Raw genomic sequence first — 24,488 nt, 5'->3', positions numbered from 1 at the left:
CGCTCTTTAATGTGCATACTTCATGCTTGGAAATGCCCTTGGTGGAATGCAATAGCGCTGTTCAGGATAGAGCTGGAAAACTATCGATGTTCGTTACCACCGATGTTTCCGATGTTTTCAAAGCAAAACATCGATGCACTATCGATGTTTCCCCAGCAACGTACATAAATAAATGTACCTTTGGGGATCGGATTATACAACTGCACTACATATTTGAATTTTTCTACAATAACTGTATTTGAGCTAATTTATTATAACGACGCTGCTAACCAAGTTGATATAATGCATAGTTAGTGTTGAAAGATATTTTTTTCTAGAAAAGTGACCTCCAAGTTATGTTTTAAAGTACAGTGGTCGAAAAAATAGTAGCCTTACCATATAATAACAAGTTTTAACTTTTTTTTGTGCTATTTAATTTTAGTAACTTTTTATCAAAATATATATATTCATACATAGTTCATTCTTTAACAAAACCCGTATTAATCAATGTTTCAAACTTGGTTCCATAATTAAAAAAAAAAAACCTCAATCAAAATTTCGAGCTTTTTGGTTTGATTTCAAATTTTATCCTTGCTACCATGGCATCCGTTTGCATTTTATTGTTGTGAATTTACAAATGCAAAGAAATATGCAAATGCAAGATCATAGAAAATCGTTACATCTCCGAAAAAAAAATTCTAAAAAATCAAAAGTAATTTTCCTACAATGGATTCAGTAATATAGCATGGTATATGAGGGAAAAACTATGGATTGTTTTGGGAAAAACCAACAACAAATTTTTGTTCCAGCTTTTGCTGAAAGGTAAATAAAGCTCTGTGTACATTTTTAGCGCATAATCTCAAACATTCCAAATTTTGAGTTGTGACTCTGTTGAAGACGGTGTGCGATATGTAGGTATATCGTTAGTATAGTATGGAAAGGGCGTAACTAACTCGTCGCTGAAATACAAAAGGCCATAACTAAGTAAAAGTCCAAAATTCACTTTTTGATTAACTCTCATGAGAAAAGTCTAATTCAGCGCTTAAGTTGGGAAATTCATCGGACAGTTCGTTGCCTTGAACTCCGCAGTGACCCGGTATCCATATATGTATGTTCAAGCTGGTTTTGAATAGATTCAGTCTCTGCTTGCATTCCTGGATTATTTTTGAAGAGGTGCGAGCTATTTCCAAGGTCTTTACAGCAGGTTGGTTTTCTCTGAAGCCCTTATTTGATATCACCGCCACCTAGGGTTGCAAACATTTTCTAAGAAATGTATAGTAATTTTTCGAAAAATCTGAAAAAATATAGTACACTTCAAATATATATTTAATTAGGAAAAGTAAAAAATCCTTTTTAACCGACTTCCCTAAACAGAGAAGGTTATCACTTCAGCGGAATATCTTTTTTATGTATGCTACCGCATACCTTTGGACTACGTTAACCGATTTCTATAATTCTTTCTTAAAGGGAACGCGATACCTCACAGGTGGTTCAATACTAATTTGGTTCAAATCCGATCATTGGATCATGAAGAAATTAACGATAATCTTAAATTTTTATATGGGAATTGAAATCGGGTTTGTTTTTTGCTTAAAAATTACTTGTTAAGTATACATTTTTTTTTCTTTATTATGCATTTCCTTTATAAAAAATATATTTCTTATAACATATATCTTTCTTTCTTATATTCAATACCCTCTATTTGCAATTTTGATCAAAATAAGTTTTTGATGGTAACGTGAGCTCCGATTAATCTTTCAGCCATGACAATAATGTCAAACTTAAAATAAAGCTTTAATGGTATTACATTCTTATTTTGAAAATTCCACTATCTGCAATAACATTTTGTTATAAGAGCAAAATCCTCTATCTACACAATTTTGCTGGAAATTTGTTTTCATTAACATTTTTTGTGGCAGGGAAGTTAGATGTGCCTATGTATGTCTGTATGTATATGTTACCGGTAAAATCCGATCTTAGGTCAAACTAGTTTTGCCCAGGCTAAAGTAATTCTACCTAATGCGATATATCTGTCCAACCGAAATCAAATATGATACAATAAAAAAATCTTCCATATCCCGTCAAACATAGAACCATTAAACTCCATTATTCCATTCTATCGCAAGGGTCACCAAGAGTGGAAAACTGTTAATATGATTCCTATTGCCAAACTAAATATAAACAATTCATTAGTTTTTAACTCCAGATCCATTTCACTCCTCCCCTGCATATCTAAAGTATTAAGCTGGAGAAATGGTGAGAGGATGTACAATGTTGCTAAGTCTTTCCTTTACAACCGGAAGTTAGCTATTCTGGTCAATAACTGTTATTCAAAAACTGTTCCTCTCTTTAAGGGCGTCTTACAATGATCACCAATTTCGGTTATTTTATTCAATATAGAATTTGGGAAAGTTAGCTCCATTTTTTTTTTGTCTAAGACTAAGGACTTGCCAACCAACCCTCCAACCCTCTCCATGTATGACACCCGCATCCACTATACTGACACATTGAAAATATTGGGAATAATTTTTGACAATAAATTTACTTTTAAGCAGCTCTGTCATAATGTAAGATTAAGCTTACTTGCTATACTAAATATTATAAAGTTTTTATCATCCAAGTATTCTTCAGTTCATATAACTACACTGGTAAATGTAATTAGGGCTTTTGTATTAGGAAAAATTGACTTTCGACTCGTAATTTACAGACACTGCGCCAAAAACCATCACCTTACCATGCAGCAGTCAGAAGAACCGTAACCATGAGGTAAAGAACAACACAAAGATACTCATCCCAAAGATTGTGCAAAAATGAGACTTTATTATCTCACGTCGAATCCTGCTTTCAACAAAAAAAAACCGATGAAGCAAGCAATCAGCTTTATTTCGTATATTACGCTACATCAAAGATTTGGACATCATATCTACTCCGATGCCTATTAAAGTCAAAACTCTACCGTAATGGCATTTGCCTAGTTCTATACTCATAAATGACCTGGGAGCTTATTTTCACAGACGGTTCCAGATATAATACCGGCTGTTCTTTTGTGGTAACAAGGAATTGGTGTTACAATTGTCGTCGGTGGTTATCCCGCGTACTGCTCGGCATTTACAATTGCTAGAAGTTGTACGTTTCGCCTCTAAAAACAAAGGAAATTTCCTCATATGCACGGCCTCAGCCATCGAAGCCCTCTTTAACAGTGCTAATGATTCTCATATAATTTCGAAGTCACGAGAAATGCTCTTTCGACACCAAAACACCATTAAAATAAAAATGTGGCTACTTGAGCACGTCGGAGTAGACGGGAACGAGTTTGCAAACCAATGATTTATGTATTAAAACTTAGTTTAACACAACATTTACATCTAAAGAACTGACATTTTCATTATTGTGCAAAACCTGCTATCAGCACATTTTTTTATATAAATAGTTACAATTTGAATTGCAATAACGCCTATCTGATCTTTAAACTAAAATAAAATGAATTAAAAGCAAAATCCTAGTTTTAATATATAGCGTGAATTTTTGAGACATGCGTGGGTACTTAAAATTATTAACACTCTCAAAAATAGTTGTTAAAACAGTTTTTTCGCTCTCCTGAAAAATTGAGTTTTTGCAGATGGAGGGTATTGAATATAAGCCCTCGATATGCTTTATCGCAATCTATATTTAAATTAACATCAAAAGTTCATTTTTTATTATTGAGGTAATCGCTTTGTTTCTCTCATCTCGCCACTTCACATTCATAATAGAAAAAACTCTTTCTGTGAATGCGGAATAATTTTAAGTAAAATTGGTTATTCATTCAAAGTATTTAAAAAATGTTGCCATTTTTGATCCTATTATTTTAAAGAATATTTTTTAACATTGTTATTTCAATATAAAGGTCCCCTTTGATATTCATTTTTCCTTACAAATTACTGAAATACATTTATATTTATAATTGATGAAATATATTATTTTTGCGTACTATATTTTTTCCAACAGTATATATGTATGTAGTACGCAGACCCAAAAAAAAAAGTTACAATACTATATTTTAAAGTACAGTTGGTAATCCTACCGCCTCCCACCTATCGCCAATTATCTAGTCTTTTAAAGACGTAATTTCTGCAGGTATCAGTTTGTGTTTAAAGACCAAAAATAAAAAGCTTGGCTCTTACAACCTTCTAAACTACTGTCTGTGTCCGTAACTTCTACCATCGTGCCACAATCCAATACAGATCGTCCTCCTCGAGAATCGCTAAATCCAGTGGTAGACTATCCAATACTTTAGAAGCGCTCCTAATGCTGTTCTTAATGCGTCCGTGGTTTTGGACATAGTTCTACACCACCATGCTACATCCAGCCGAATACATGACGTACGATCAGTCAGTAGATCAATTGTCTCAGTTGGCTCACATCAACATCACTGGGGCTCACTTACAACAAACACAGAATTCGTGAAAGAACAGCACCCGAAATGTTCACCGACAAAATCGGATCGACATTCAGTTGGCTTACAACAACAATACTGTGGCTCACTTTGGCTCAGTTACAACAAACATAGCAAAACACAGAAAAACAAACGAAACGAAGCGTCACTGCTGTATCGAGTTGGCTTGCATTTTCTACCATTAATTTGTTAGAGCCAATTTGCACGACGACTTTTCACCCTGCGTTTTTTGCACGTTCCCTTTTAAAAAAGTCTTCGAAAATCCTCGTGTATTTACACGATGACTTTTTCTTTGCGGCGTTTCTTGCGTTTTTTTGACATTTCAGCNGAAAATTGCAGTAAAAAGCCACCACCAAATTGTAAACAACGAAGAAATGTAAATAAACGGCTAATGTCAAAATCGTTCAACTTTTTTCCTTAATGCGATTCTAACGGGCTAGTCTCCTGCCCGCGTGATCTTGTCTTTTTGGTTCATGGATTTCGCCCACCGTGCGTGCTTGCCTACCCGGCTGACTTCGCTACACTTCTTGCCTACAAGCCTACAGGGTGAAAAGTCATCGTGTAAATTGGCTCTTAGTTTGGGGTTGAAATATGTTTTTGTAATTTCCAGAAACATTAGGGGTATTCTCTGAGTCTTGCAAAGCCCTTGCACGGGGCACAGATTGCACGGTAAAAACCGGGGTTCGTATGGGACAGCTTTGCAAACCGTGCAATCCGTGCACCGTGCAAGGGCTTTGCAAGACTCAGAGAATACCCCTATTGGTATTGACGTTACTGCTACAACTTGTGCTTTTCGCATTAAATTTAGTGGTTTTCTTTATTCAAAACGCGCAAATTTTAGAGTTTAGTGATTGGTTTGAAGACACCAAATCTGTAAATCCTAACAAAAAGGGGGCAAAATTTATACAAATCGTAAGTTTTGTAAGAAACTTTACAAAAATTAAACCAAAATCATGTCACAATGACAATCATAAGTGGGAGAGCATATGTTTACCAACAATATAGAGAATAATAAAAAATCGGGTTGGGTTTGAAGAGTAGACAGCTTTTTTGACACAAAAATATTTTTCCCACTATGCGCCAGTGGATAATATGCTCAAATAAGACACATTAAAAAGGAAAATCAAATTTCGTTGTGTTTTAGGTGTTAAGCGGTCGGAAAGGCAGGTTCTTTACGTTCTTTTAGTTCACAAGATCATAAGAGACTGCAGAGTAGATTTAAACTACCACATAGCTCATGAAACTTGATTTCTGGTTTTTGCTTTCGTTTGATAGGAATTGTAGAAAAAATTAAGCAAAACGTCAGGAAAAATCTAAGCGAAACGGCAACGCTGGACACAACGGCAAATTAGAAAATAAGAACAATAATCTTAACGTCAGAAATTATAGAAAACAGAATAAATTCGAACGTCGAGCAAAAGACATTGATTTTTATTAATTTGAATCGACATCCCTAAAATACAACTTTTCATGCATACAAAGTCCCTTAAATACTCCAATAAAGCTTTGGTGCTTTTTTCGAGAAAAAACGCGATATTTCTTGGGTTTTAGTGCTTTTTCAAAATGAAAACTTGGCAACGCTGATTGATGTTGTTGTCGTTTGGCTTTTGCTGAAAAATCGTAATTTTACCCTGAAAAAATCGTCATTTCGGCCAAAAACCTCAAATTTTTATTTATTATACTTTTTTAAGAAAATAAAAAATTTAAACAAAATTACATAAATTACATACACTAAATATGGGGAAATAAATATAAGGTGATGTCACTTACATAACGTCACCTTATCTGCATGCCAAATGCGGCCATGCATTTGAGGGTAGTAGAAAAAGGGCGAAAAGATTAGGATTAGTTTTACTACTTTTTGGGTACTATTTCCAATACTGATTTTTAATTAATTAAAACTAATTAATATGTATATCAGTGGACTCCACACCAGTTAAATTAAGCTTGCATCCATAAAATATTTTTGCTGTAAACCAATATAATTAAAGTTACATTTTTCCGCTCAAAAGAAATTCTTATTGCTTAATTTTTATTTGTTCGATCAAATTTAATGATTATAATTATTATTCAGTTTTATTTTTCTACCATCAAATTATTATTTGTAGAACTTAAAAGGCCCCGCAGTAGTAGCACACACATATGATGTTGGTTAACACTTAAAAAATAATAGTAGAACATATGCAGTGCAGTAAAACAAATTCTGTCTGTTATTTTGAATTGTCACTTCCGGATTCATACGAATGAACTTTTTCTTTTTATTAGATTAATGACGCGTTGGAATTGTTATCATATCCCACAGGCCAGGTACCAATTTTGGGACTGTACAACTCTATTTCGGAGTTTCCAAAATCAATTTTATCTTTAAAATTCTTTTCTATGCAATAAGGCCTCCAATTTTATTTTCTGCGTGAGGCTTGTCCCGCTGGGGTTGGCAGCAAGGCCTGGCAAAGTGGTACCCATTCTCTAAATTTATTCGCATCCTCTGTTTCTTTGTGCATACCTCTCTGAGGGATTTCCCTGATGCTAGTGCACAAACATCTTTCAAGAAAGTTTGGGTGTGTTCGAAATCTTGTATCTCCCTTAATAGGGAGTCCACTACCAGGGAGTACCCCGACCTCAGGGCAACCCCTCCCAACCTCAGCCATGGTCAGCAATTTCACACGAAAAGATTCTTGTTGCCTTATTTCTTCCTTTTCAATCTCAGCGCCAAAATACTTTCAATTAATTGCTTCGATTTGAAAGCCTTTAATTTATTTTGTTTTACATATCGCACACGATCTTCAAAGGTGACACAACTCAAAATGACACTTTTCTTAGCACATGCTAATTATATAGACAATGGAGACTGTACCTTAGGGGTTTTCAACAAATTATAACAAAAGGTTTGCTCCAGCTTTTGCTGGAAGGTAAATAAAAGCTGTGTGCACATTTTTAGTGCATAATTTCGAAAATGCCTAATTTTGAGTTGTGTCACTTTTAAAGATCGTGTGCGATATGTAAAGTGTATAATATGGCGGGGTACATACATATATATGTGCATACCTAAGAATGTGTGATAAATGGAATTATTTTTACCCAATTATTTTTCGATTCTTTCTAGTCACCGAATTGATGATTGCTAAGCGTACAACGAATTAAACATTGGGCTGTAATTAAACACAAGCCCAAGCAGCAGCAACGGCAAAAGCGGCAGCTGCAAAATCAAAAATGAGGGGTGAGTATCTTGTGCGAGATTTTTTATAACCAGGGAACGGATTTTATGGAAATTGCCTTTTTTTCTGCTAAAGAGATAGAGTATATTCGATTAAGAATGTCCACGACTTAGCTTTCCCTGATTCTATATATACACATTTGATGTTGCCTTTTTTAAGATATTTGCCCTTTTTTGCCTTTTCTACCTTTAAAAAACTGATTATAGCATTTACAATTTTTTTTTAAGATAAAAAATATACACATGCCCATGCGGCTTATAGAAGCGCAGGGACCTCTTGCCAAATTGGTGCTGGAAAAACTCAAAGCCGTTTTCTCAGCTAACGTAGGCTTAGAGACAATAAGGGGTGTGGATAAAATTGTAAAGGACGAGGAAAACGCCCTTATTCCTGATAATATGAACGTGTCAAACGTTCCATATTTAAATTGGGCTCCACTTGTATCAACTTACGTCGAGCAGACATTTAGTACATTCAAGGCTTTTCTTCGCGAAAATCGAATGAAAATGATGCCAGAAAACTTCAAAATGCATCTTGTGGTTCAATGTTACTACAACTATACAGATTAAAGTTTTATGAGTTAGAAACTCGAAAGGATAAAATAGTCAAAGATTCAAAGTACAAATTTTTCATATAATGAAAAGTTCATAGTTTTTCTCTTTTTACTTGTAATATAAACATTTCTAAAATAAATGTATTTTTTGATTGTTCTTCGTATTTTCTGTCTTTTTTTAGTGCCTTATTTTGCTTTTTTCTGCAATACCTAGTCCCCTTTCCTGCCTTTTTCGCTTTTTTCTTTTGCTTTTTCCAGCCTATTTCGTTATTTTATTTTGCCTTTTTTATAGGTTTTTAGGTCCTAAAAGTCAATTCCCTGGTAATAACATAGCCATCATTCCTTCGTTACTTTGGTTCATACATAACTAATGCTGAGTTTCAACTAGGCAGTGGCGGATCCAGCGGCGGGGTTTTGGGGGTTAAACTACGCGTCAGACAGTGGCGGACCCACGGGGGGTGTTTTAATATGGTGCATATGTATGTATAATTTGGCGTCTATGTATTAAAACANTGAAAAGTTCATAGTTTTTCTCTTTTTACTTGTAATATAAACATTTCTAAAATAAATGTATTTTTTGATTGTTCTTCGTATTTTCTGTCTTTTTTTAGTGCCTTATTTTGCTTTTTTCTGCAATACCTAGTCCCCTTTCCTGCCTTTTTCGCTTTTTTCTTTTGCTTTTTCCAGCCTATTTCGTTATTTTATTTTGCCTTTTTTATAGGTTTTTAGGTCCTAAAAGTCAATTCCCTGGTAATAACATAGCCATCATTCCTTCGTTACTTTGGTTCATACATAACTAATGCTGAGTTTCAACTAGGCAGTGGCGGATCCAGCGGCGGGGTTTTGGGGGTTAAACTACGCGTCAGACAGTGGCGGACCCACGGGGGGTGTTTTAATATGGTGCATATGTATGTATAATTTGGCGTCTATGTATTAAACCCCCCCCCGTGTGCCCGCCACTGACTGACACGTAGTTTAAACCCCAAAGCCCCCCGCTGGATCCGCCACTGCAACTAGGCATTGAATCACAAAATTTTTAATGACAATGCTGGGCATTAAAAAATACCCGTGCCATTACGTTTATAAATATAGTCTTTGGTCCGTTTGCATAAAACCTAAGGAAATGCTTTTTCTTAAAATTACATACCTTTTACCCATGATAAAAGCATAGTAAAGTAAAACCGTTCTCTCAATGCGTCGGCCATGATTTTTTTTTTTTTGAAGTTTGCCAACATTTTAAAATCGTATAAAACTGAGAGTAAAAAAACAGAGTTGTTCAAAGTTGTTGTTGTTTGAGAATGAAAATGAGAATGTGTGTAAAATTTTAAAATTAACCCTGCAAACCATTTTTTCAGAGTATTCTGAATCGTAAAGAAATTTTAACGAATTCGAAAAGATCCCATCCGATTTTTTCCGAATTTTCTAAAATTAAATAAATTACGCACACTTCCATTCTTTTACGAAATTTCGGAAGAAAATCGGTGAAGAAATGAAAATAATGCTGCTATGTGAAGAATTTCTTGCAGACTTTTTGCAGAATTTTCTTTATTTTTCGTACAGAAATTTCTTTACGAGTTCGTGTCAACCACTTCATATAATTTTCTTTGAAGATTCGGAAAAAAATCGTTACAGAAATCAGATACTCCTAAAGATTTCGTTAAGATTTCGGGAACTTGGATTTGCAGGGAAATTGCTTGCAAACGTCAAGAATTTGAAAAATTCCTCAGCGGTTCTACCTTCCTATTTTTTTACCATGCCTTTTACCTAATTTGTTCAAATGAATTTTTCACCCTTCTATACATTTTCTGTCATTTAAATGCCTAGTGGCATATATGTAATACTCCTATATTGGCAGTAAGAGCTAGTACCGCCCGAAAACACTACAGTACAGATATATCAATAAACACGTACGAAAGAAAAGGAACGCATACGTTTATAAATAAACATGTACACAACACATATACAAAAACGGCACTCAAGTACACAATACATTGACAAAAACGGTACGAGACTGTCTCGCTTTGATTTCGGAATGCTTACACATTGAGAAGTTAGCTTACTGCCAATATAGAAGTATTACATATATGCCTAGTGGAAATTCGGCATAAGAGTTTTCTAATGGCATTTCTTATTGCGTTAACTTTATTTTACAGTTCGTAAAATACCCTTACCGTTGCCAAACACGGGATTCATGCATCGCAAACGAAATACCTATTACATACGTGGAATTCTGGTAGTATCACTCGTCGTATTCGTACTAATGCAGCTGCATGTATTTAACTACAGTAAGTATACATTTACATGTGCATATGTTCGAAATTGTTGGTGTTTGTATATTACATATGTACATGCATTCTTATGTAACGGGGCATCTTGTGTCTACTTATGATTTATTACGAGTACATACACACGCATGTAAGAAATATGCATTTCCATGTACTTTAGCATACGGCAATTTGATTTGTATATACATACATATATACCTTTTTATGCATACATACATATGTACATCTGAATGCCTTTCCTTTCGATTTTTAAAACAGCTGATTCTCGTGAAATGCCGATGATTAGTGAACCAGCCAACGATTCAATAGATGCGATGCTCTCAATGGTGCCATCAGTTTTACATAAGTTTCTAACGCCCAAATCTAGAAACCACACAGCAGCCGCACCTAGTAAGTTTACAGACATACATACATAGATTTATGTTGGTAAAAATCGGGACATTTCTAAAGCATCGAATCCGAACATACAATTTTGTGTTTAGATTCAAAAGACATCATATCTTTTAAAACAGTTTTATGTATTTAAAACAAAACAAAGAGAAAAAAACTTGAAAAATGATACACTCATATATACGGTGGCGAGAATGTAAATAGGTAATACCATTTAGCAAGTTTTGGCTATTTTGCTTTGTTCAAAAATGTTTATTATTTCATATGAAAATATAACTTACTATCTTAAAAATACAAACACGTAAATCAAAATTTCAAACTTTGTAGAACATTTTAAAAATTCTACGAATTTTAACAAACGTTGACTTACCATTGATTTTTGGCAATTTTTTTTCGCGCATTTTCTTCCATACAAAGTGTGTTCCAAAAGTATTAAGTAAGTGTGGATAAAATGAGCAACACCTTCCACAAAAAGTTTACAAAAGTCAACGGTAAGTCCTAGTCATTTAAAATTTACACTTTGAATCAAATGGGCTATAAAACTGCATACTCAGAATGCTTCAAGAAATCTAATTAAAAAGCTCAAAATTTTGATGAAACTTTGCTGAATTTTGCTAATTTTTGTACAAGATTTTACTTGCATAGTATTTCACTTTCATGAAAAAATAATAAATATTAAATGATCGCAAGGGGAATAGCCGAAAAATTCGAAAATGTCTCTTCTCTATTTATATTTCCAACACTATATCTACAGCTTATATTTTCCATATCCGCGCTTTTTAAAGGAAATTAGTATTATTTTTATAATTTCACAAAAATCAAGTTGGAATTGTTGCATTAAAAAAAGTTAACAAATCAATACAAAAACCTTAAAAAACTGTGACAATGATTATATACTGCAATATAGCGACAGTTTGACAGAATAAAACATAACCAAAGATGACAGAAAATTAGGATGCGGGTTATGTTTATGGCTCTCTTATATTCTATGTCGTTTGTGATAACGAAAGTGCTGCTACCTTTGTACGAAAAATTGTTTTTGGGCCAGAGTAAAAGGATACCCTTATCAAATTAATATAGAAAACACTGAAAAATAGGGACTTAATCGGTACAAATATGAAAAATCGGGACATTTATACGTCCCAACTTTAAAAAAATATTCAGCGGGACAATTCTCCCTAAACTCGGTACTGTCCAGCCAAACTCGGTATGAATGGTCACCGTAACTATAGTACTTACATATATACAGTCAAATAAATCATTTTTCGAATTCGCTTGACCTTTTCTTTCTAATTCCAGTGCAGTATAATAACACCAGTACGGGTAGATATAATGCCTCTTATATGGATTATTATCATCCTCCAAATATTTCGGAGATAAAGCAACAAATCGCCAAGTATAATGAACTGCAAATAGTTTTAAATGAGGACACATATGGTCCGCTACAAAATGATTCTGTGATAATTGTAATACAGGTGAGGTGAAGTACATATAGGCTTATTTCATATATTGAAGCATCATGCACTTGCATACATATCATGCTCATCGTTGGCATAGTCGCAATAATATCGTTTTTAGGGGAAAAATAAATCTAAATAATTTCAGTGAAAATGACTACGCTGCAACATACCACTTTTACGTAATCACTAAGGTTTGCTTACCTATTGGCCTCATGCTTAAAACGGAAGCTTAACTTCCGATCCGATTTCCAGTACAAATTCTTGAATTTCAGCTCACTTTGTCAGTGCAAATTTGAGTGTATTTTTTATACATAGGGCCCATTAACTTTGGTCATAGCGTATGAGTAACATTATATCCTGCTAATATTTCAACAAAAGAAAACGAATCATTGAATTTTTCAAACGATAGCACGATGTGATTAGTCGCAGCGTTGGACTTCCCATTGTAAATATTTAGATAATTTTCTCCTCGCCAGTAAAATTAGCAGCGATGCGCAAATTGCCAATAATTTTCATATAATTGAAAATATTTTTTTATCAACACTGCGTAATTTTAAGCAGTATAATTTTTCAAGAAATACGGTATGTATTTTATTAAATTACACTGTGGGGACGCCAAAATGATACAAAAAACGCCCAGATACATAAACTTATGTAATTTTGAGTCGTAGATTAAGAATCTGAATACCGTTTTTCTAGATCAGGTCATTTTCCCAGGATACTTTCATTTTAAGTTTGCATTGCGAATGAAAAAAAAATCAACTTTTAACATCGAAAATGTTATTCATACGCCATGTGCGAGTATGACCGGGTATGGCCATGTGCGATATGGCGTATGAGTGAAATTATTTCTTGCTGCTTAGTTCATACATAAAATTATTGCACATTTTCATTTGACCATTCAAAAGTAGTTTAATTATCCATCGATTTTCATCGTAAGTAGCTTGATTTTTTGGCAAAATAACATGCTCTAATACACGTGACAAAAAGCTATAAAAAAGGTGCTATTTTTTTCCTTGTTAAAGTTTGAAGTTTTTTTCATAAAAATTATAATATTTTAGGAAAAAAAAGCGGTAAACATTCATATCCATAATCTACGACCTAAAATGAGGTTTACGTGCATCGGCATTTTTGTGTGTCAGATTTTCTAGAGAGTATTATTCGAGGGTACACCTAAAAATTGTGCCAGATTGTATACGCTAAGATTGTTATTAACTGTACACTTACTTGCACACACAAACACACATTTCGGAAAAAAATACTCAGAAATAAATTTCTAAATTTAGGTGCATACACGTATAACCTACCTACGCCATTTGATCGTTAGTCTGGCGCAGGCCAAGGACATTTCTAAGACTTTATTAATATTCTCGCATGACTACTACGACGATGACATCAATGATTTGGTGCAAACTATTGATTTCTGTAAGGTCATACAGGTAATTAACAAATACCATTAAAGCTTAACTACATTGGTAAGAAAAATGTTTCATTACCATTCGTTAACATGTATCACTTTTTATTTCACAGATATTTTATCCTTACTCCATACAAACTCATCCGAATGAGTTTCCTGGCGTAGACCCGAATGACTGTCCGCGTGACATGAAAAAAGATCAGTGAGTGCCAAATTTTTAACAAGAGCATATTTTGTACAAATTATCTTACCATTTTCTCAGCAATTTTATTACATTCTTCTTAAACAGAGCCATCGTACGCAAATGCAATAATGCCCTCTACCCCGACCTATACGGGCATTACAGGGAAGCGAAGTTTACACAGACAAAACATCATTGGTGGTGGAAGGCGAATCGTGTATTTGACCAGTTGGATGTGACACGTTATCATACTGGTTAGTTACATATGACATATTTAAAGGAAAGAAAATTGTAATTAATTATAATTAAATCTACACAAATATTTGCAGGTCTGGTATTGTTCCTAGAGGAAGATCATTATGTAGCCGAAGATTTTCTTTATCTCCTCGAAATGATGCAGTCTTCAATAGGCAGTTTATGTCCGCAGTGCGATATACTTTCGCTGGGCACATATTTAAAGACCTTCAACTACTACACATATAATAGTAAAGTAAGTTTTGGTACTTATATAAAATTTCACAAAAATTTGATTACATTGTCTAAAAGCTATTTTAACTCTTAAGGGTACAATTATTATTTGTTTTATTCAATGATATTCATTAATAATGTATTATACTTTCAAAAGAAGCATAACAGAACGCATTTGAAATTTAGCGCTTTAAACTGCTTTTGAGCTCATTAACCTATTTCTCTCTCTTTCTCTCTTTTTTTACAATTACAAATATGTTTTCGTTGAATTTTAATTCACATCACTGCGCTACAAAATATCCTCCAATTCATTTGTTTTCTTATTTACTGAACCATTTAATATTTGGATATGTACTAATGGCGACAGACTAATAAGAAATCCCTTAGCAGTCAATATGCTTCCTCGCTGCTCACTTCCAGCAATTTATTAGGATATAATCGCAATAAAAATAGAAACTCACAGCAATTGTCATCGCACGCATCGTCATCGTCATCGTCCACATCAGCTGCGAATAGTTTTAATAAAAAGTATTTTAACGAAAATAATAAAGAAAAAGTTTATGTCGGTGATACACTCACCAACAACAACAACAACAACGCACACATCATTAACAACCACCACAATACCATTACCACTTCCACCACAACCACAACAGATAAAAGCGCCGCACAGCAATCGTGGAGTTATCACGTGCTACCATCACTGTATTCTGTCTATCAGAAGGTAGTTGGGCTAATAAAAAAAAAACAGAAAAAAGTAACATGTTCATGTACACATTTAACCCAAACATTTTTTTTTAATAAAGTCTTATTTATACATACATACATGTATTTGAATGTTTTGTATTGAAGTAACTAATTTGTTTTAAATCATTAATCGATATTGCCTGATTGTCGTCATTTGTGTCCTTGTTAAACTCCTTTCAGTTTGTATTTGTATTATATATCGAACTATGTTTGTATGATCGACGCTTTTTGTATGTAATACAGTACATTGTACTTTATTTTTAGTTTTTTCAATTACAAATGTTTCTATTTTTATAACTGTCCAAGCTTTCATTTTAATTTGCTAGTCGGTTGCACGAAATTTCAAAGCTGTCGCAATTTGAGCCATTACGTTTGTAGAAATTGCTTATAAATTTACCTATGTACTTACATACATACCTTCATACATATTGTGCCACCATTCGACGTCATTCATTTGAACATTTCATTGCAGTAACACTTTTTATATATGTATGTATGTACTGAAGATAAGAAGTCAGAGAAGCGTGTGGAGAGGTTGACAGGAAGTCTAACCGAGAGGGCGTGGGAAATTCTGATTTAATTACCGACGATTCTGACGGATATCTAACAGATGTCTGACCAATAATCATGGAAAATAAGAATTATCAGACGTGAATGCCCGAAATCGGACATAATTCGATAAGACACATCGAACAAGGAAAAAAAAAACATCTCCAGACACTTCGCCCAGAAATCTGTACGAAACCAGTAAGACTTGTCTAAATAGTCAACTTTTTATTCCGACTTGTCTGATATCAATGAATTGTCTGGGAAATGTGCTAGCTGGGGAGTTTCCGGTCATTAATGGAAAAAAGTGGCTAAAGTACTGATCAGAACTTAACCGCGTAAAATAACGCCATGCAGGTATCGAAACTTTCACCTGGATGTAGTATAGAAAGAAAGTATCGGTACCCGAAATATATCGAATTTAAAGTATTCGATGTCTACTTGTATCGGTACTGGTTAACCAAGATCTACCTGTACATACACGCATATCCCACATATTTACTAACAAACATCTAGTAGATATCTACGCCGCTTAGTCCGATCTAATTCATTTAACAACAATATGTGTATTTATATTAGGGTGGGTCACTTTTGGGAGACTTTTCGACTATGCGCGCATAGAACAGAAGGATTCTATGTGAAATTCTAAGCAAATTTGCGGACCCATAGTAAAATCAACTTGGAGTTTGCCAAATTGCGAAAATAGGTGTCTTAGCATTTTGCTGTAGTGTCGTAAATAAGTGCTTAAATTTTGTATAAAAACATCCTATGGACTTAAAATTTTTTTTTAATTTCTCCAGAGGGCGCAAAAGTGAAAATTTTTACATATTCTTCGATACCTACTTTCACAATTTGGCAAACTCCAAATTGATTTTAGACCCAATCTTTCTTCGGAAAATTTGCTTAGAATTGCACGTACGCTACAAATGTATCTATATACATAAATTCTGCATTGTTGTGTGTACGTACATAGTTATGTGTAAATCTGTGTTTATTGTGTACTTTTGTAATAAATGTTTTTAATTGTGCTTATTTATTTATGGTGTTTCACATTTTCTAATCATATGTATGTTGAATTGTGTAATTGTTTAGGTTATTTACCGTACGTCACATATGCCAAAGCCACCAACACAAACTAAATTTCTTGAGGTATCTACTGACCTGTATCTATATTAGATGACAACAATTTACTTAGTAAAAGTTAATATTCAGCAAGAAAAAGAACACAGCAAATATTTAGATTTTACATAGATTCGAAAGCAATGATTAGTCTTTATTAGTGAATACTAACCACTTTTAATACGTCTACTTACTTTACTTTACACAGATATAAGTATTCATTTATGTATTGATGTGTTATCAAACAAAAGATGCGAATATTAAAAATTATTTTAACACAATACCGCTTTCTATTAACCCATGCATACATCATATGTATCTATATTGTTGGAAGTAAGTACCCAATAAACATTTGGGTTGGAGGTCAAATGGAGATCCACTACATATTCCAATGTCCAATGTTGATTTTCAAGTGTACCTCAATTGGAGAACCAACCATTTTCTAACAAAGGGGCACATTTTTGTACATATTATTATTTTGCAATAATCTGAGTTTTTCATTTGAGAAAAACTTGCATATTATTTTGAGTACAAACTTTATTGAAATTTAGTCAAACCTTGGGAAATTTTTTTTAGAAAAATGTTGTGTATCTACTTGAGAATCAAGAATTTCTCTAAGATTGAAAAAAGTGGAAAAATGTTTGCAGTGTGCATATTGGGTATCGACTGATTTTTTACGCAAGAGTAAATGCCCTTCCACATACAACTTTGGCGTGGCATTGTCGTTAACAACGCTTCAATAGCTGACTATGAATACATGAATTCCAATGCAGTCGATCACATAGTCAAAATCATACAGCTCATCGTTCCATCGTCTGCGGTACTCGCCATCGCCAACGCGTAAAGGCCCGTAGATCTTCCGCAGAATCTTTCTCTCGAATACTCCCAAGAGCTGCCTCATCGGATGTTATCATTGTCCATGCTTCTGCGCCATATACCAGCACGTACGTCGAGAGAGGACTTTACTCCTGAATTGCCTACTCAGTCCAAAGTAACACTTGTTGGCAAGAGTGATTCTCCGTTGGATTTCAAGGTTGACATTATTATCGGTGTTAATGCTGCTTCCCAAATAAACGAAGTCGTCTACTTTTTCAAACTTGTAACTGTCAACAGTGACGTGGGTGCCAAGACGCGTATGCTCTGACTGTTTGTGTGATGACCTTCCTCGTTGTCCTCGTTCACCACCAGACCCATTCGCTTCGCTTCTCTATCCAATCCCGATAATATCGATGTCTGTGCCTGAGCGGTTCAGTTCTGCGGCTCTTATCTTCTCCAACATCAGATAAAAGAAATTACATGAAAGGGAGTCCCCTTGTCTGAAAGCTTGTTTGGTATCAAACGGCTCGGTGAGGTCCTTCCCTATTCTGATGGAGCTGGTGGTATTGCTCAACGTCATTATACACAGCCGTATTAGTTTCGTGGGGATACCAAATTCAGACATCGCGGCATCATGCTGTCGAAAGCGGCTTTGAAATCGACAAATAGATGGTGTGTGTCGATCCTATGCTCGCGGGTCTTTTCCAAGATTTGGCGAGATTGTGAATACCTGATCTACGGTGGATTTGCCAGGCCTAAGGCCGCACTGATAAGGTCCAATCAGTTCGTAGATGGTGGGCTTCAGTCTTTCGCACAATACGCTCGATAAGACCTTGTAGCCTATGCTTAGAAGGCTAATCCCACGGTAGTTGGCGCGAATAANAGATGGTGTGTGTCGATCCTATGCTCGCGGGTCTTTTCCAAGATTTGGCGAGATTGTGAATACCTGATCTACGGTGGATTTGCCAGGCCTAAGGCCGCACTGATAAGGTCCAATCAGTTCGTAGATGGTGGGCTTCAGTCTTTCGCACAATACGCTCGATAAGACCTTGTAGCCTATGCTTAGAAGGCTAATCCCACGGTAGTTGGCGCGAATAACGGGGTCACCTTTCTTGTGGATTGGGCAGAGCACACTTAAATTCTAGTCGTCGGGCATGCGTTCATCTGACCATATTCTGCATACGGCTGATGCATGCACCTCATCAGCTCCTCGCCGCCGTACTTGAATAGCTCGGCTGGCAGGCCGCGTAATCGCTATTCTTACCTCGTCATAGTCAGGCGGTGGGACAGCTACTCCATCACCATCGACTGGGAACTCAGGTTCGTCTTATCCACTACTTTCAGCGCTGCTACCATTCAATAGGTTGTAAAAGTGTTCCCTACACAATTTAAGTACATTCTGGACATCGGTCACTAGGTCGCCATTTTTGTTCTTACAGGAGTTCGGCCCGGTCTTGAAACCTTCCATAAGTTTTAATTGGGAGCAAGGCATATCAAACAGTAGCATTAGAGCAAAAACAAAATTTACGTGCATTTTGTTGTTGCTTCTGGTATCTAAAGTGTCAAAATCTGTTCTGATTTTTTCTCTTGTAAATCAACGTGTGCCATGACAAAAATACAAATACAAAATTAAAATTGGAAAAAATAAAAAATTTTGCAACTTTATTTCTTAATATATTTGTTTGCCAGACCTAGTTATCACAGTTTGTGCTGCTGAGTTTGATGAACGTTCCTAAAGTTGCTATTCAATCGCTTGTTTTGTAGATTTTGACAGTTGAGAATTTTTATCAGAATAAATTAATAATATTTGACATTTTAGAGACCAAATAATTTACAAAAAAAATTAAATCAGCTGCTCTACTGATACTACCTGTTCAATATGCCTTGATTGGTAAACATATTTATTTACAATCAAGTCTTGGTTACTAGTCCCTCCAAATACTACCCTTACAAATAAGTCTTCCGTTATAAATATAATTTTGAGACCAGTTCACCAGACTGACACTTTTGGTGTCATAAATTCTGTGTTGAACATAAGTAACAAAGGTCACATATAAGTAAAAGCTTATTAGTAATCAGAATTATAAAGAATATTTGTTTTTAATACTCAGAAAGCGTCATAATTCAGACTCTCATATGACTCCGAACTTGGACTCCTATTCGCATGCCCTTCTAGGAAGGAAAATATGCTCTTTTCTGACTCTTTTTTGAGCTCATAATGGGGCATTATCCTCAACTTTGTAGCACTTAACTATGGTTGCTTTTCATAATATGTATACTAGGGTGGTCATAAAAAGCATGTGAAAAAATAATGTCGGAATTATTATGCTCTCACCCCCTCGGATTTTTCTATGCCAAAAAAAAAAATATGTATATATATCCCTATTTTTTATTTTGAAATCACAAAATTTTTAGAAGTCGCTCAAAGCACTCAAAAATGTATGTATAAAATGTATTTTATACGGGGAAAAAACAACTTTTCGTAGAAATGGTATGGGATTCACATCACATATTGAACATCAATATTTTTCTGTTTCTCTCCAGGAGATTTCCAGTACATTTTTTCGTAGTAACTATATCTTACAGGTCCGCCAAAACTCCCAGGGGTATCGGAATAGTATTTATACTTCTGCACCGCACGATGTAAATTGCTTATGTCTCCTTTAATTTATGGTATCTACGGGGGTGGTCCCAAAACTACCCGGCCTAACCTCGAGATGGCGGTAGTTGTTAAAAAGTACACAATCTATAAAGCATATTTTTCAAGTTTAAAGACGCCGACTTGTTTAGTATATTTAGTGTTATTTAATATGAAAAGTCGACATATTAATATTGCATTGGCTTTACTCAACAGGGTATTAATTTTCGCTTGCATTATTTTATGCGGAGTTTGCACTTTATGCCTTTTAGTGTATTCTTATAGCCAACTAATTTGGCATGTGTCAATTGTTGATTAATGCACACAAATGAAAGTAGACGCAAAATGTGGAGTATGCTTATGTCAACAAAAACGTGGGAACAAAGCATTTGCATTAATTATGCTTATGTAAACCAAAACGTGGGAATAAAGCCTTTACAATAATTTTGCTTACGATCTAAAGTTTTTAAGGCCTTATTAGTTAGCTACGTAAGCATTTAGTTTGTATAAAAATGTAATCATTAATTCAATAAAGATCACTTGAAAGGAATCAAGCAAACAACAGTGTTCGAACTTGGCGTAATCGCTACTGTTACGAACATTCTGGTGACCCCAGTGAAAGGACATTCTGCTTAAACAAGGCCAGTGCAGCAGTTAAGGACCCACAAAACTACAAGAAGAAAAATGGAAGCAGTCTACACAGAAGCACGGCATGATACTGGAACCAAACAGGCAGCTTCCAACGAGTACACTAAACTAGTTCACAGACAAGGGGTAATGATGGCCTCGTTGCGACGGTTACTGAACGACAACGTTTCACCACAATGTGTTCCAACAATTAATAAGCTGTGGGAAAATATAGAAGGCATTCACTTTAGGATATATAAGATGTTCGACAACCCAACCGAGCAGGGCTACAAGGTCGATAACTTCATTTCAATTGAAGAAAAGGTATGGAGTACTTTGCAAGCAGCTAATAGTGACTCCCATACTGAGCAATCTTCAAACCAACTTCCGATTAAACTGCAATCAATTTCATTTCCGAAGACAATAATTCCAAAATTCGATGGCACCTATTTAAAATGGCAAGAATTTCCTGACCTATTCTCGCAACTGGTAATAAATCAACCTCTTTCAAAAGTTCAGAAAATGTGGTACTTGAAAACTCACTTAGTGGGGTAGGCTGGAAATCTAATTAAACATTTCACATCAACAGGAGAGAATTTTGATGCAGCTTGGTTCATGCTTCTGGAGCGTTACAACCACAAACGCTTGCTGGTGAGCAATTTAGTACATGAGCTAACTACTACACCTGGAAGCACATCAATGGACAATGTTAAAAAGCTGCATGACACAACACAAGAATGGCATTGCAAAACATGGGATCCACTTCTGCTCCCCCTTCTACTAAAGAAACTAGATCAACCGACTCGTTTGCGGTACAAACAATCATTATCAAAGCCACGGGAGGTACAAACACTCAAGGAATTCCTGCAATTTCTGGAGAAACACTTTCAATCCATGGAAGCGATGGGTTGTCAAAGACAAATCTACAAGCTCAACTGCAAAGGTGTGCACTTCAGTCACATCCAAAGGTCATAAAAATGACACTTGCAGCATGTGCAAAAAAGGAAAACATCCATTATTTTTTTGCAAGGAATTTTTACAACAGTCTCCATCGACACGCTTTCAGGTCATACAAGGGCAGAAATATTGCCACAATTGCCTAAAACCAGGACATGGTTCTAAAAATTGTATATTAAGAAACTGTCTGAAATGCAACAAAAAACACAACACGCTGTTACATTTCGAGGATTCAAAAAGGGATGTGAGCAAAGACATTACATCAGTAGCCACTCCAACACAAGGCAACGGATCGCAAAGTACTACACCATCCAGGACCAAATCAACACCATCAAAAGACGAAGCGGCGTCACTTACCACCGCAAACCTCACAAAGTCAAACACATACGTATGTACTACTCAGCACTGCCATGGTGAAAGTTAGAGGAATCGGAACAGAAGTGCAGTGTCGGGCAATTCTCGATTCAGGCTCACAAGTTAATTTTGTGACTGAACGATTGGTTAAACGTCTTGGCATCTCAACTAAACCATCATCAATCTCCATTAGTGGCATCGGGTCGAGGAGCACTAAGATACAGCATAGAGTCAATGTGGCGCTACAGTCTCGGATCAACAACTTTACAACGCGGCTAGAGACAGCGGTATTGCTTCAGCCTTCGCAAGAAATCACGATCGACGAATGGCAAGAACATCATGTTAGCCGATCCATCATTCAATCATCCTGACAAAATTGATATATTGTTGGGGGCGGAATTCTACAACCAACTGATGGCAGCAGTGCAAATCAAAATGTCAGATGACCTACCCATTTTGCAAAATATANAAATGGCAAGAATTTCCTGACCTATTCTCGCAACTGGTAATAAATCAACCTCTTTCAAAAGTTCAGAAAATGTGGTACTTGAAAACTCACTTAGTGGGGTAGGCTGGAAATCTAATTAAACATTTCACATCAACAGGAGAGAATTTTGATGCAGCTTGGTTCATGCTTCTGGAGCGTTACAACCACAAACGCTTGCTGGTGAGCAAGTTAGTACATGAGCTAACTACTACACCTGGAAGCACATCAATGGACAATGTTAAAAAGCTGCATGACACAACACAAGAATGTCTATTAGCATTGCAAAATTTGTAGATAGACACATCAACATGGGATCCACTTCTGCTACCCCTTCTACCAAAGAAACTGGATCAACCGACTCGTTTGCGGTACGAACAATCATTATCAAAGCCACGGGAGGTACAAACACTCAAGGAATTCCTGCAATTTCTGGAGAAACACTTTCAATCCATGGAAGCGATGGGTGTCAAAGACAAATCTACAAGCTCAACTGCAAAGGTGTGCACTTCAGTCACATCCAAAGGTCATAGAAATGACACTTGCAGCATGTGCAAAAAAGGAAAACATCCATTATTTTCTTGCAAGGAATTTTTACAACAGTCTCCATCGGCACGCTTTCAGTTCATACAAGGGCAGAAATATTGCCACAATTGCCTAAAACCGGGACATGGTTCTAAAAATTGTATATTAAGAAACTGTCTGAAATGCAACAAAAAACACAACACGCTGTTACATTTCGAGGATTCAAAAAGGGATGTGAGCAAAGACATTACATCAGTAGCCACTCCAACACAAGGCAACGGATCGCAAAGTACTACACCATCCAGGACCAAATCAACACCATCAAAAGACGAAGCGGCGTCACTTACCACCGCAAACCTCACAAAGTCAAACACATACATATGTACTACTCAGCACTGCCATGGTGAAAGTTAGAGGAATCGGAACAGAAGTGCAGTGTCGGGCAATTCTCGATTCAGGCTCACAAGTTAATTTTGTGACTGAACGATTGGTTAAACGTCTTGGCATCTCAACTAAACCATCATCAATCTCCATTAGTGGCATCGGGTCAAGGAGCACTAAGATACAGCATAGAGTCAATGTGGCGCTACAGTCTCGGATCAACAACTTTACAACGCGGCTAGAGACAGCGGTATTGCTTCAGCCTTCGCAAGAAATCACGATCGACGAATGGCAAGAACATCATGTTAGCCGATCCATCATTCAATCATCCTGACAAAATTGATATATTGTTGGGGGCGGAATTCTACAACCAACTGATGGCAGCAGGGCAAATCAAACTGTCAGATGACCTACCCATTCTGCAAAATACAGTGCTGGGATGGATCATCGCGGGAAAAGTTGGTGGCAACTACATCTCAAATGCAATATGTGGAATCTGTACCAACGATGACATCAACTTAGATGCAGCCATTGCTCGATTATGGGAACTTGAGGATGTTGCAACTGTAAGAAAACAACATTCCGTAGCAGAAAAACAGTTCGAAGCTTATTTCACACAACATACACTCATCAATAGAAATGGGAGATTCATGGTAAGGCTACCATTTCATGAAAATCCGGAGGCCTTAGGGGAATCCTATGGGATGGCGTATAATCGATTACTGGCCTTAGAACGTCGACTGGCAAAATTGCTCCAGACAAAGAATCAATATGTACAATTTATGGAGAAAGATGAGAACTTGGGGCACATGACGCAAGTGGATATTGATTCCATCAGTAAACCTAGGTACTTCATTCCTCACCATTGCATTGTGAGACCCGAAAGCCGCACTACAAAATTACGTGTGGTGTTC

General features: G+C 35.8%; 1 protein-coding gene across 5 annotated transcripts in view; it reads left to right on the top strand.

Annotated features, from left to right (window-relative positions):
- Window positions 1–24,488, top strand: part of Mgat2 (alpha-1,6-mannosyl-glycoprotein 2-beta-N-acetylglucosaminyltransferase) — a 52,837-nt gene that overhangs the window by 20,339 nt on the left and 8,010 nt on the right. Inside the window, exons 2-10 of one of the 5 annotated variants that reach the window (XM_017606543.1) lie at window positions 7,518–7,631; window positions 10,333–10,464; window positions 10,723–10,854; window positions 12,154–12,329; window positions 13,601–13,753; window positions 13,845–13,933; window positions 14,021–14,166; window positions 14,242–14,402; window positions 14,748–15,104. In XM_017606543.1, the coding sequence (XP_017462032.1) occupies window positions 7,625–7,631; window positions 10,333–10,464; window positions 10,723–10,854; window positions 12,154–12,329; window positions 13,601–13,753; window positions 13,845–13,933; window positions 14,021–14,166; window positions 14,242–14,402; window positions 14,748–15,104 (1,353 nt within the window). In that variant the 5' untranslated portion in view covers window positions 7,518–7,624. Of the gene's footprint in view, window positions 1–7,517; window positions 7,632–10,332; window positions 10,465–10,722; window positions 10,855–12,153; window positions 12,330–13,600; window positions 13,754–13,844; window positions 13,934–13,993; window positions 14,167–14,241; window positions 14,403–14,747; window positions 15,105–24,488 lie in introns of all 5 variants that reach the window. The other 4 variants (XM_017606537.1, XM_017606547.1, XM_017606556.1 and 1 more) reach the window with 4 other exon arrangements.

The sequence above is a fragment of the Rhagoletis zephyria genome, unplaced genomic scaffold (genome assembly GCF_001687245.7).
Source record: "Rhagoletis zephyria isolate East Lansing unplaced genomic scaffold, Rhagoletis_zephyria_1.1 Rzeph_scaffold_00163, whole genome shotgun sequence".
Classification (NCBI taxonomy): Eukaryota; Metazoa; Arthropoda; class Insecta; order Diptera; family Tephritidae; genus Rhagoletis; species Rhagoletis zephyria.
This window is presented reverse-complemented; position numbering and strand designations above follow the sequence as displayed.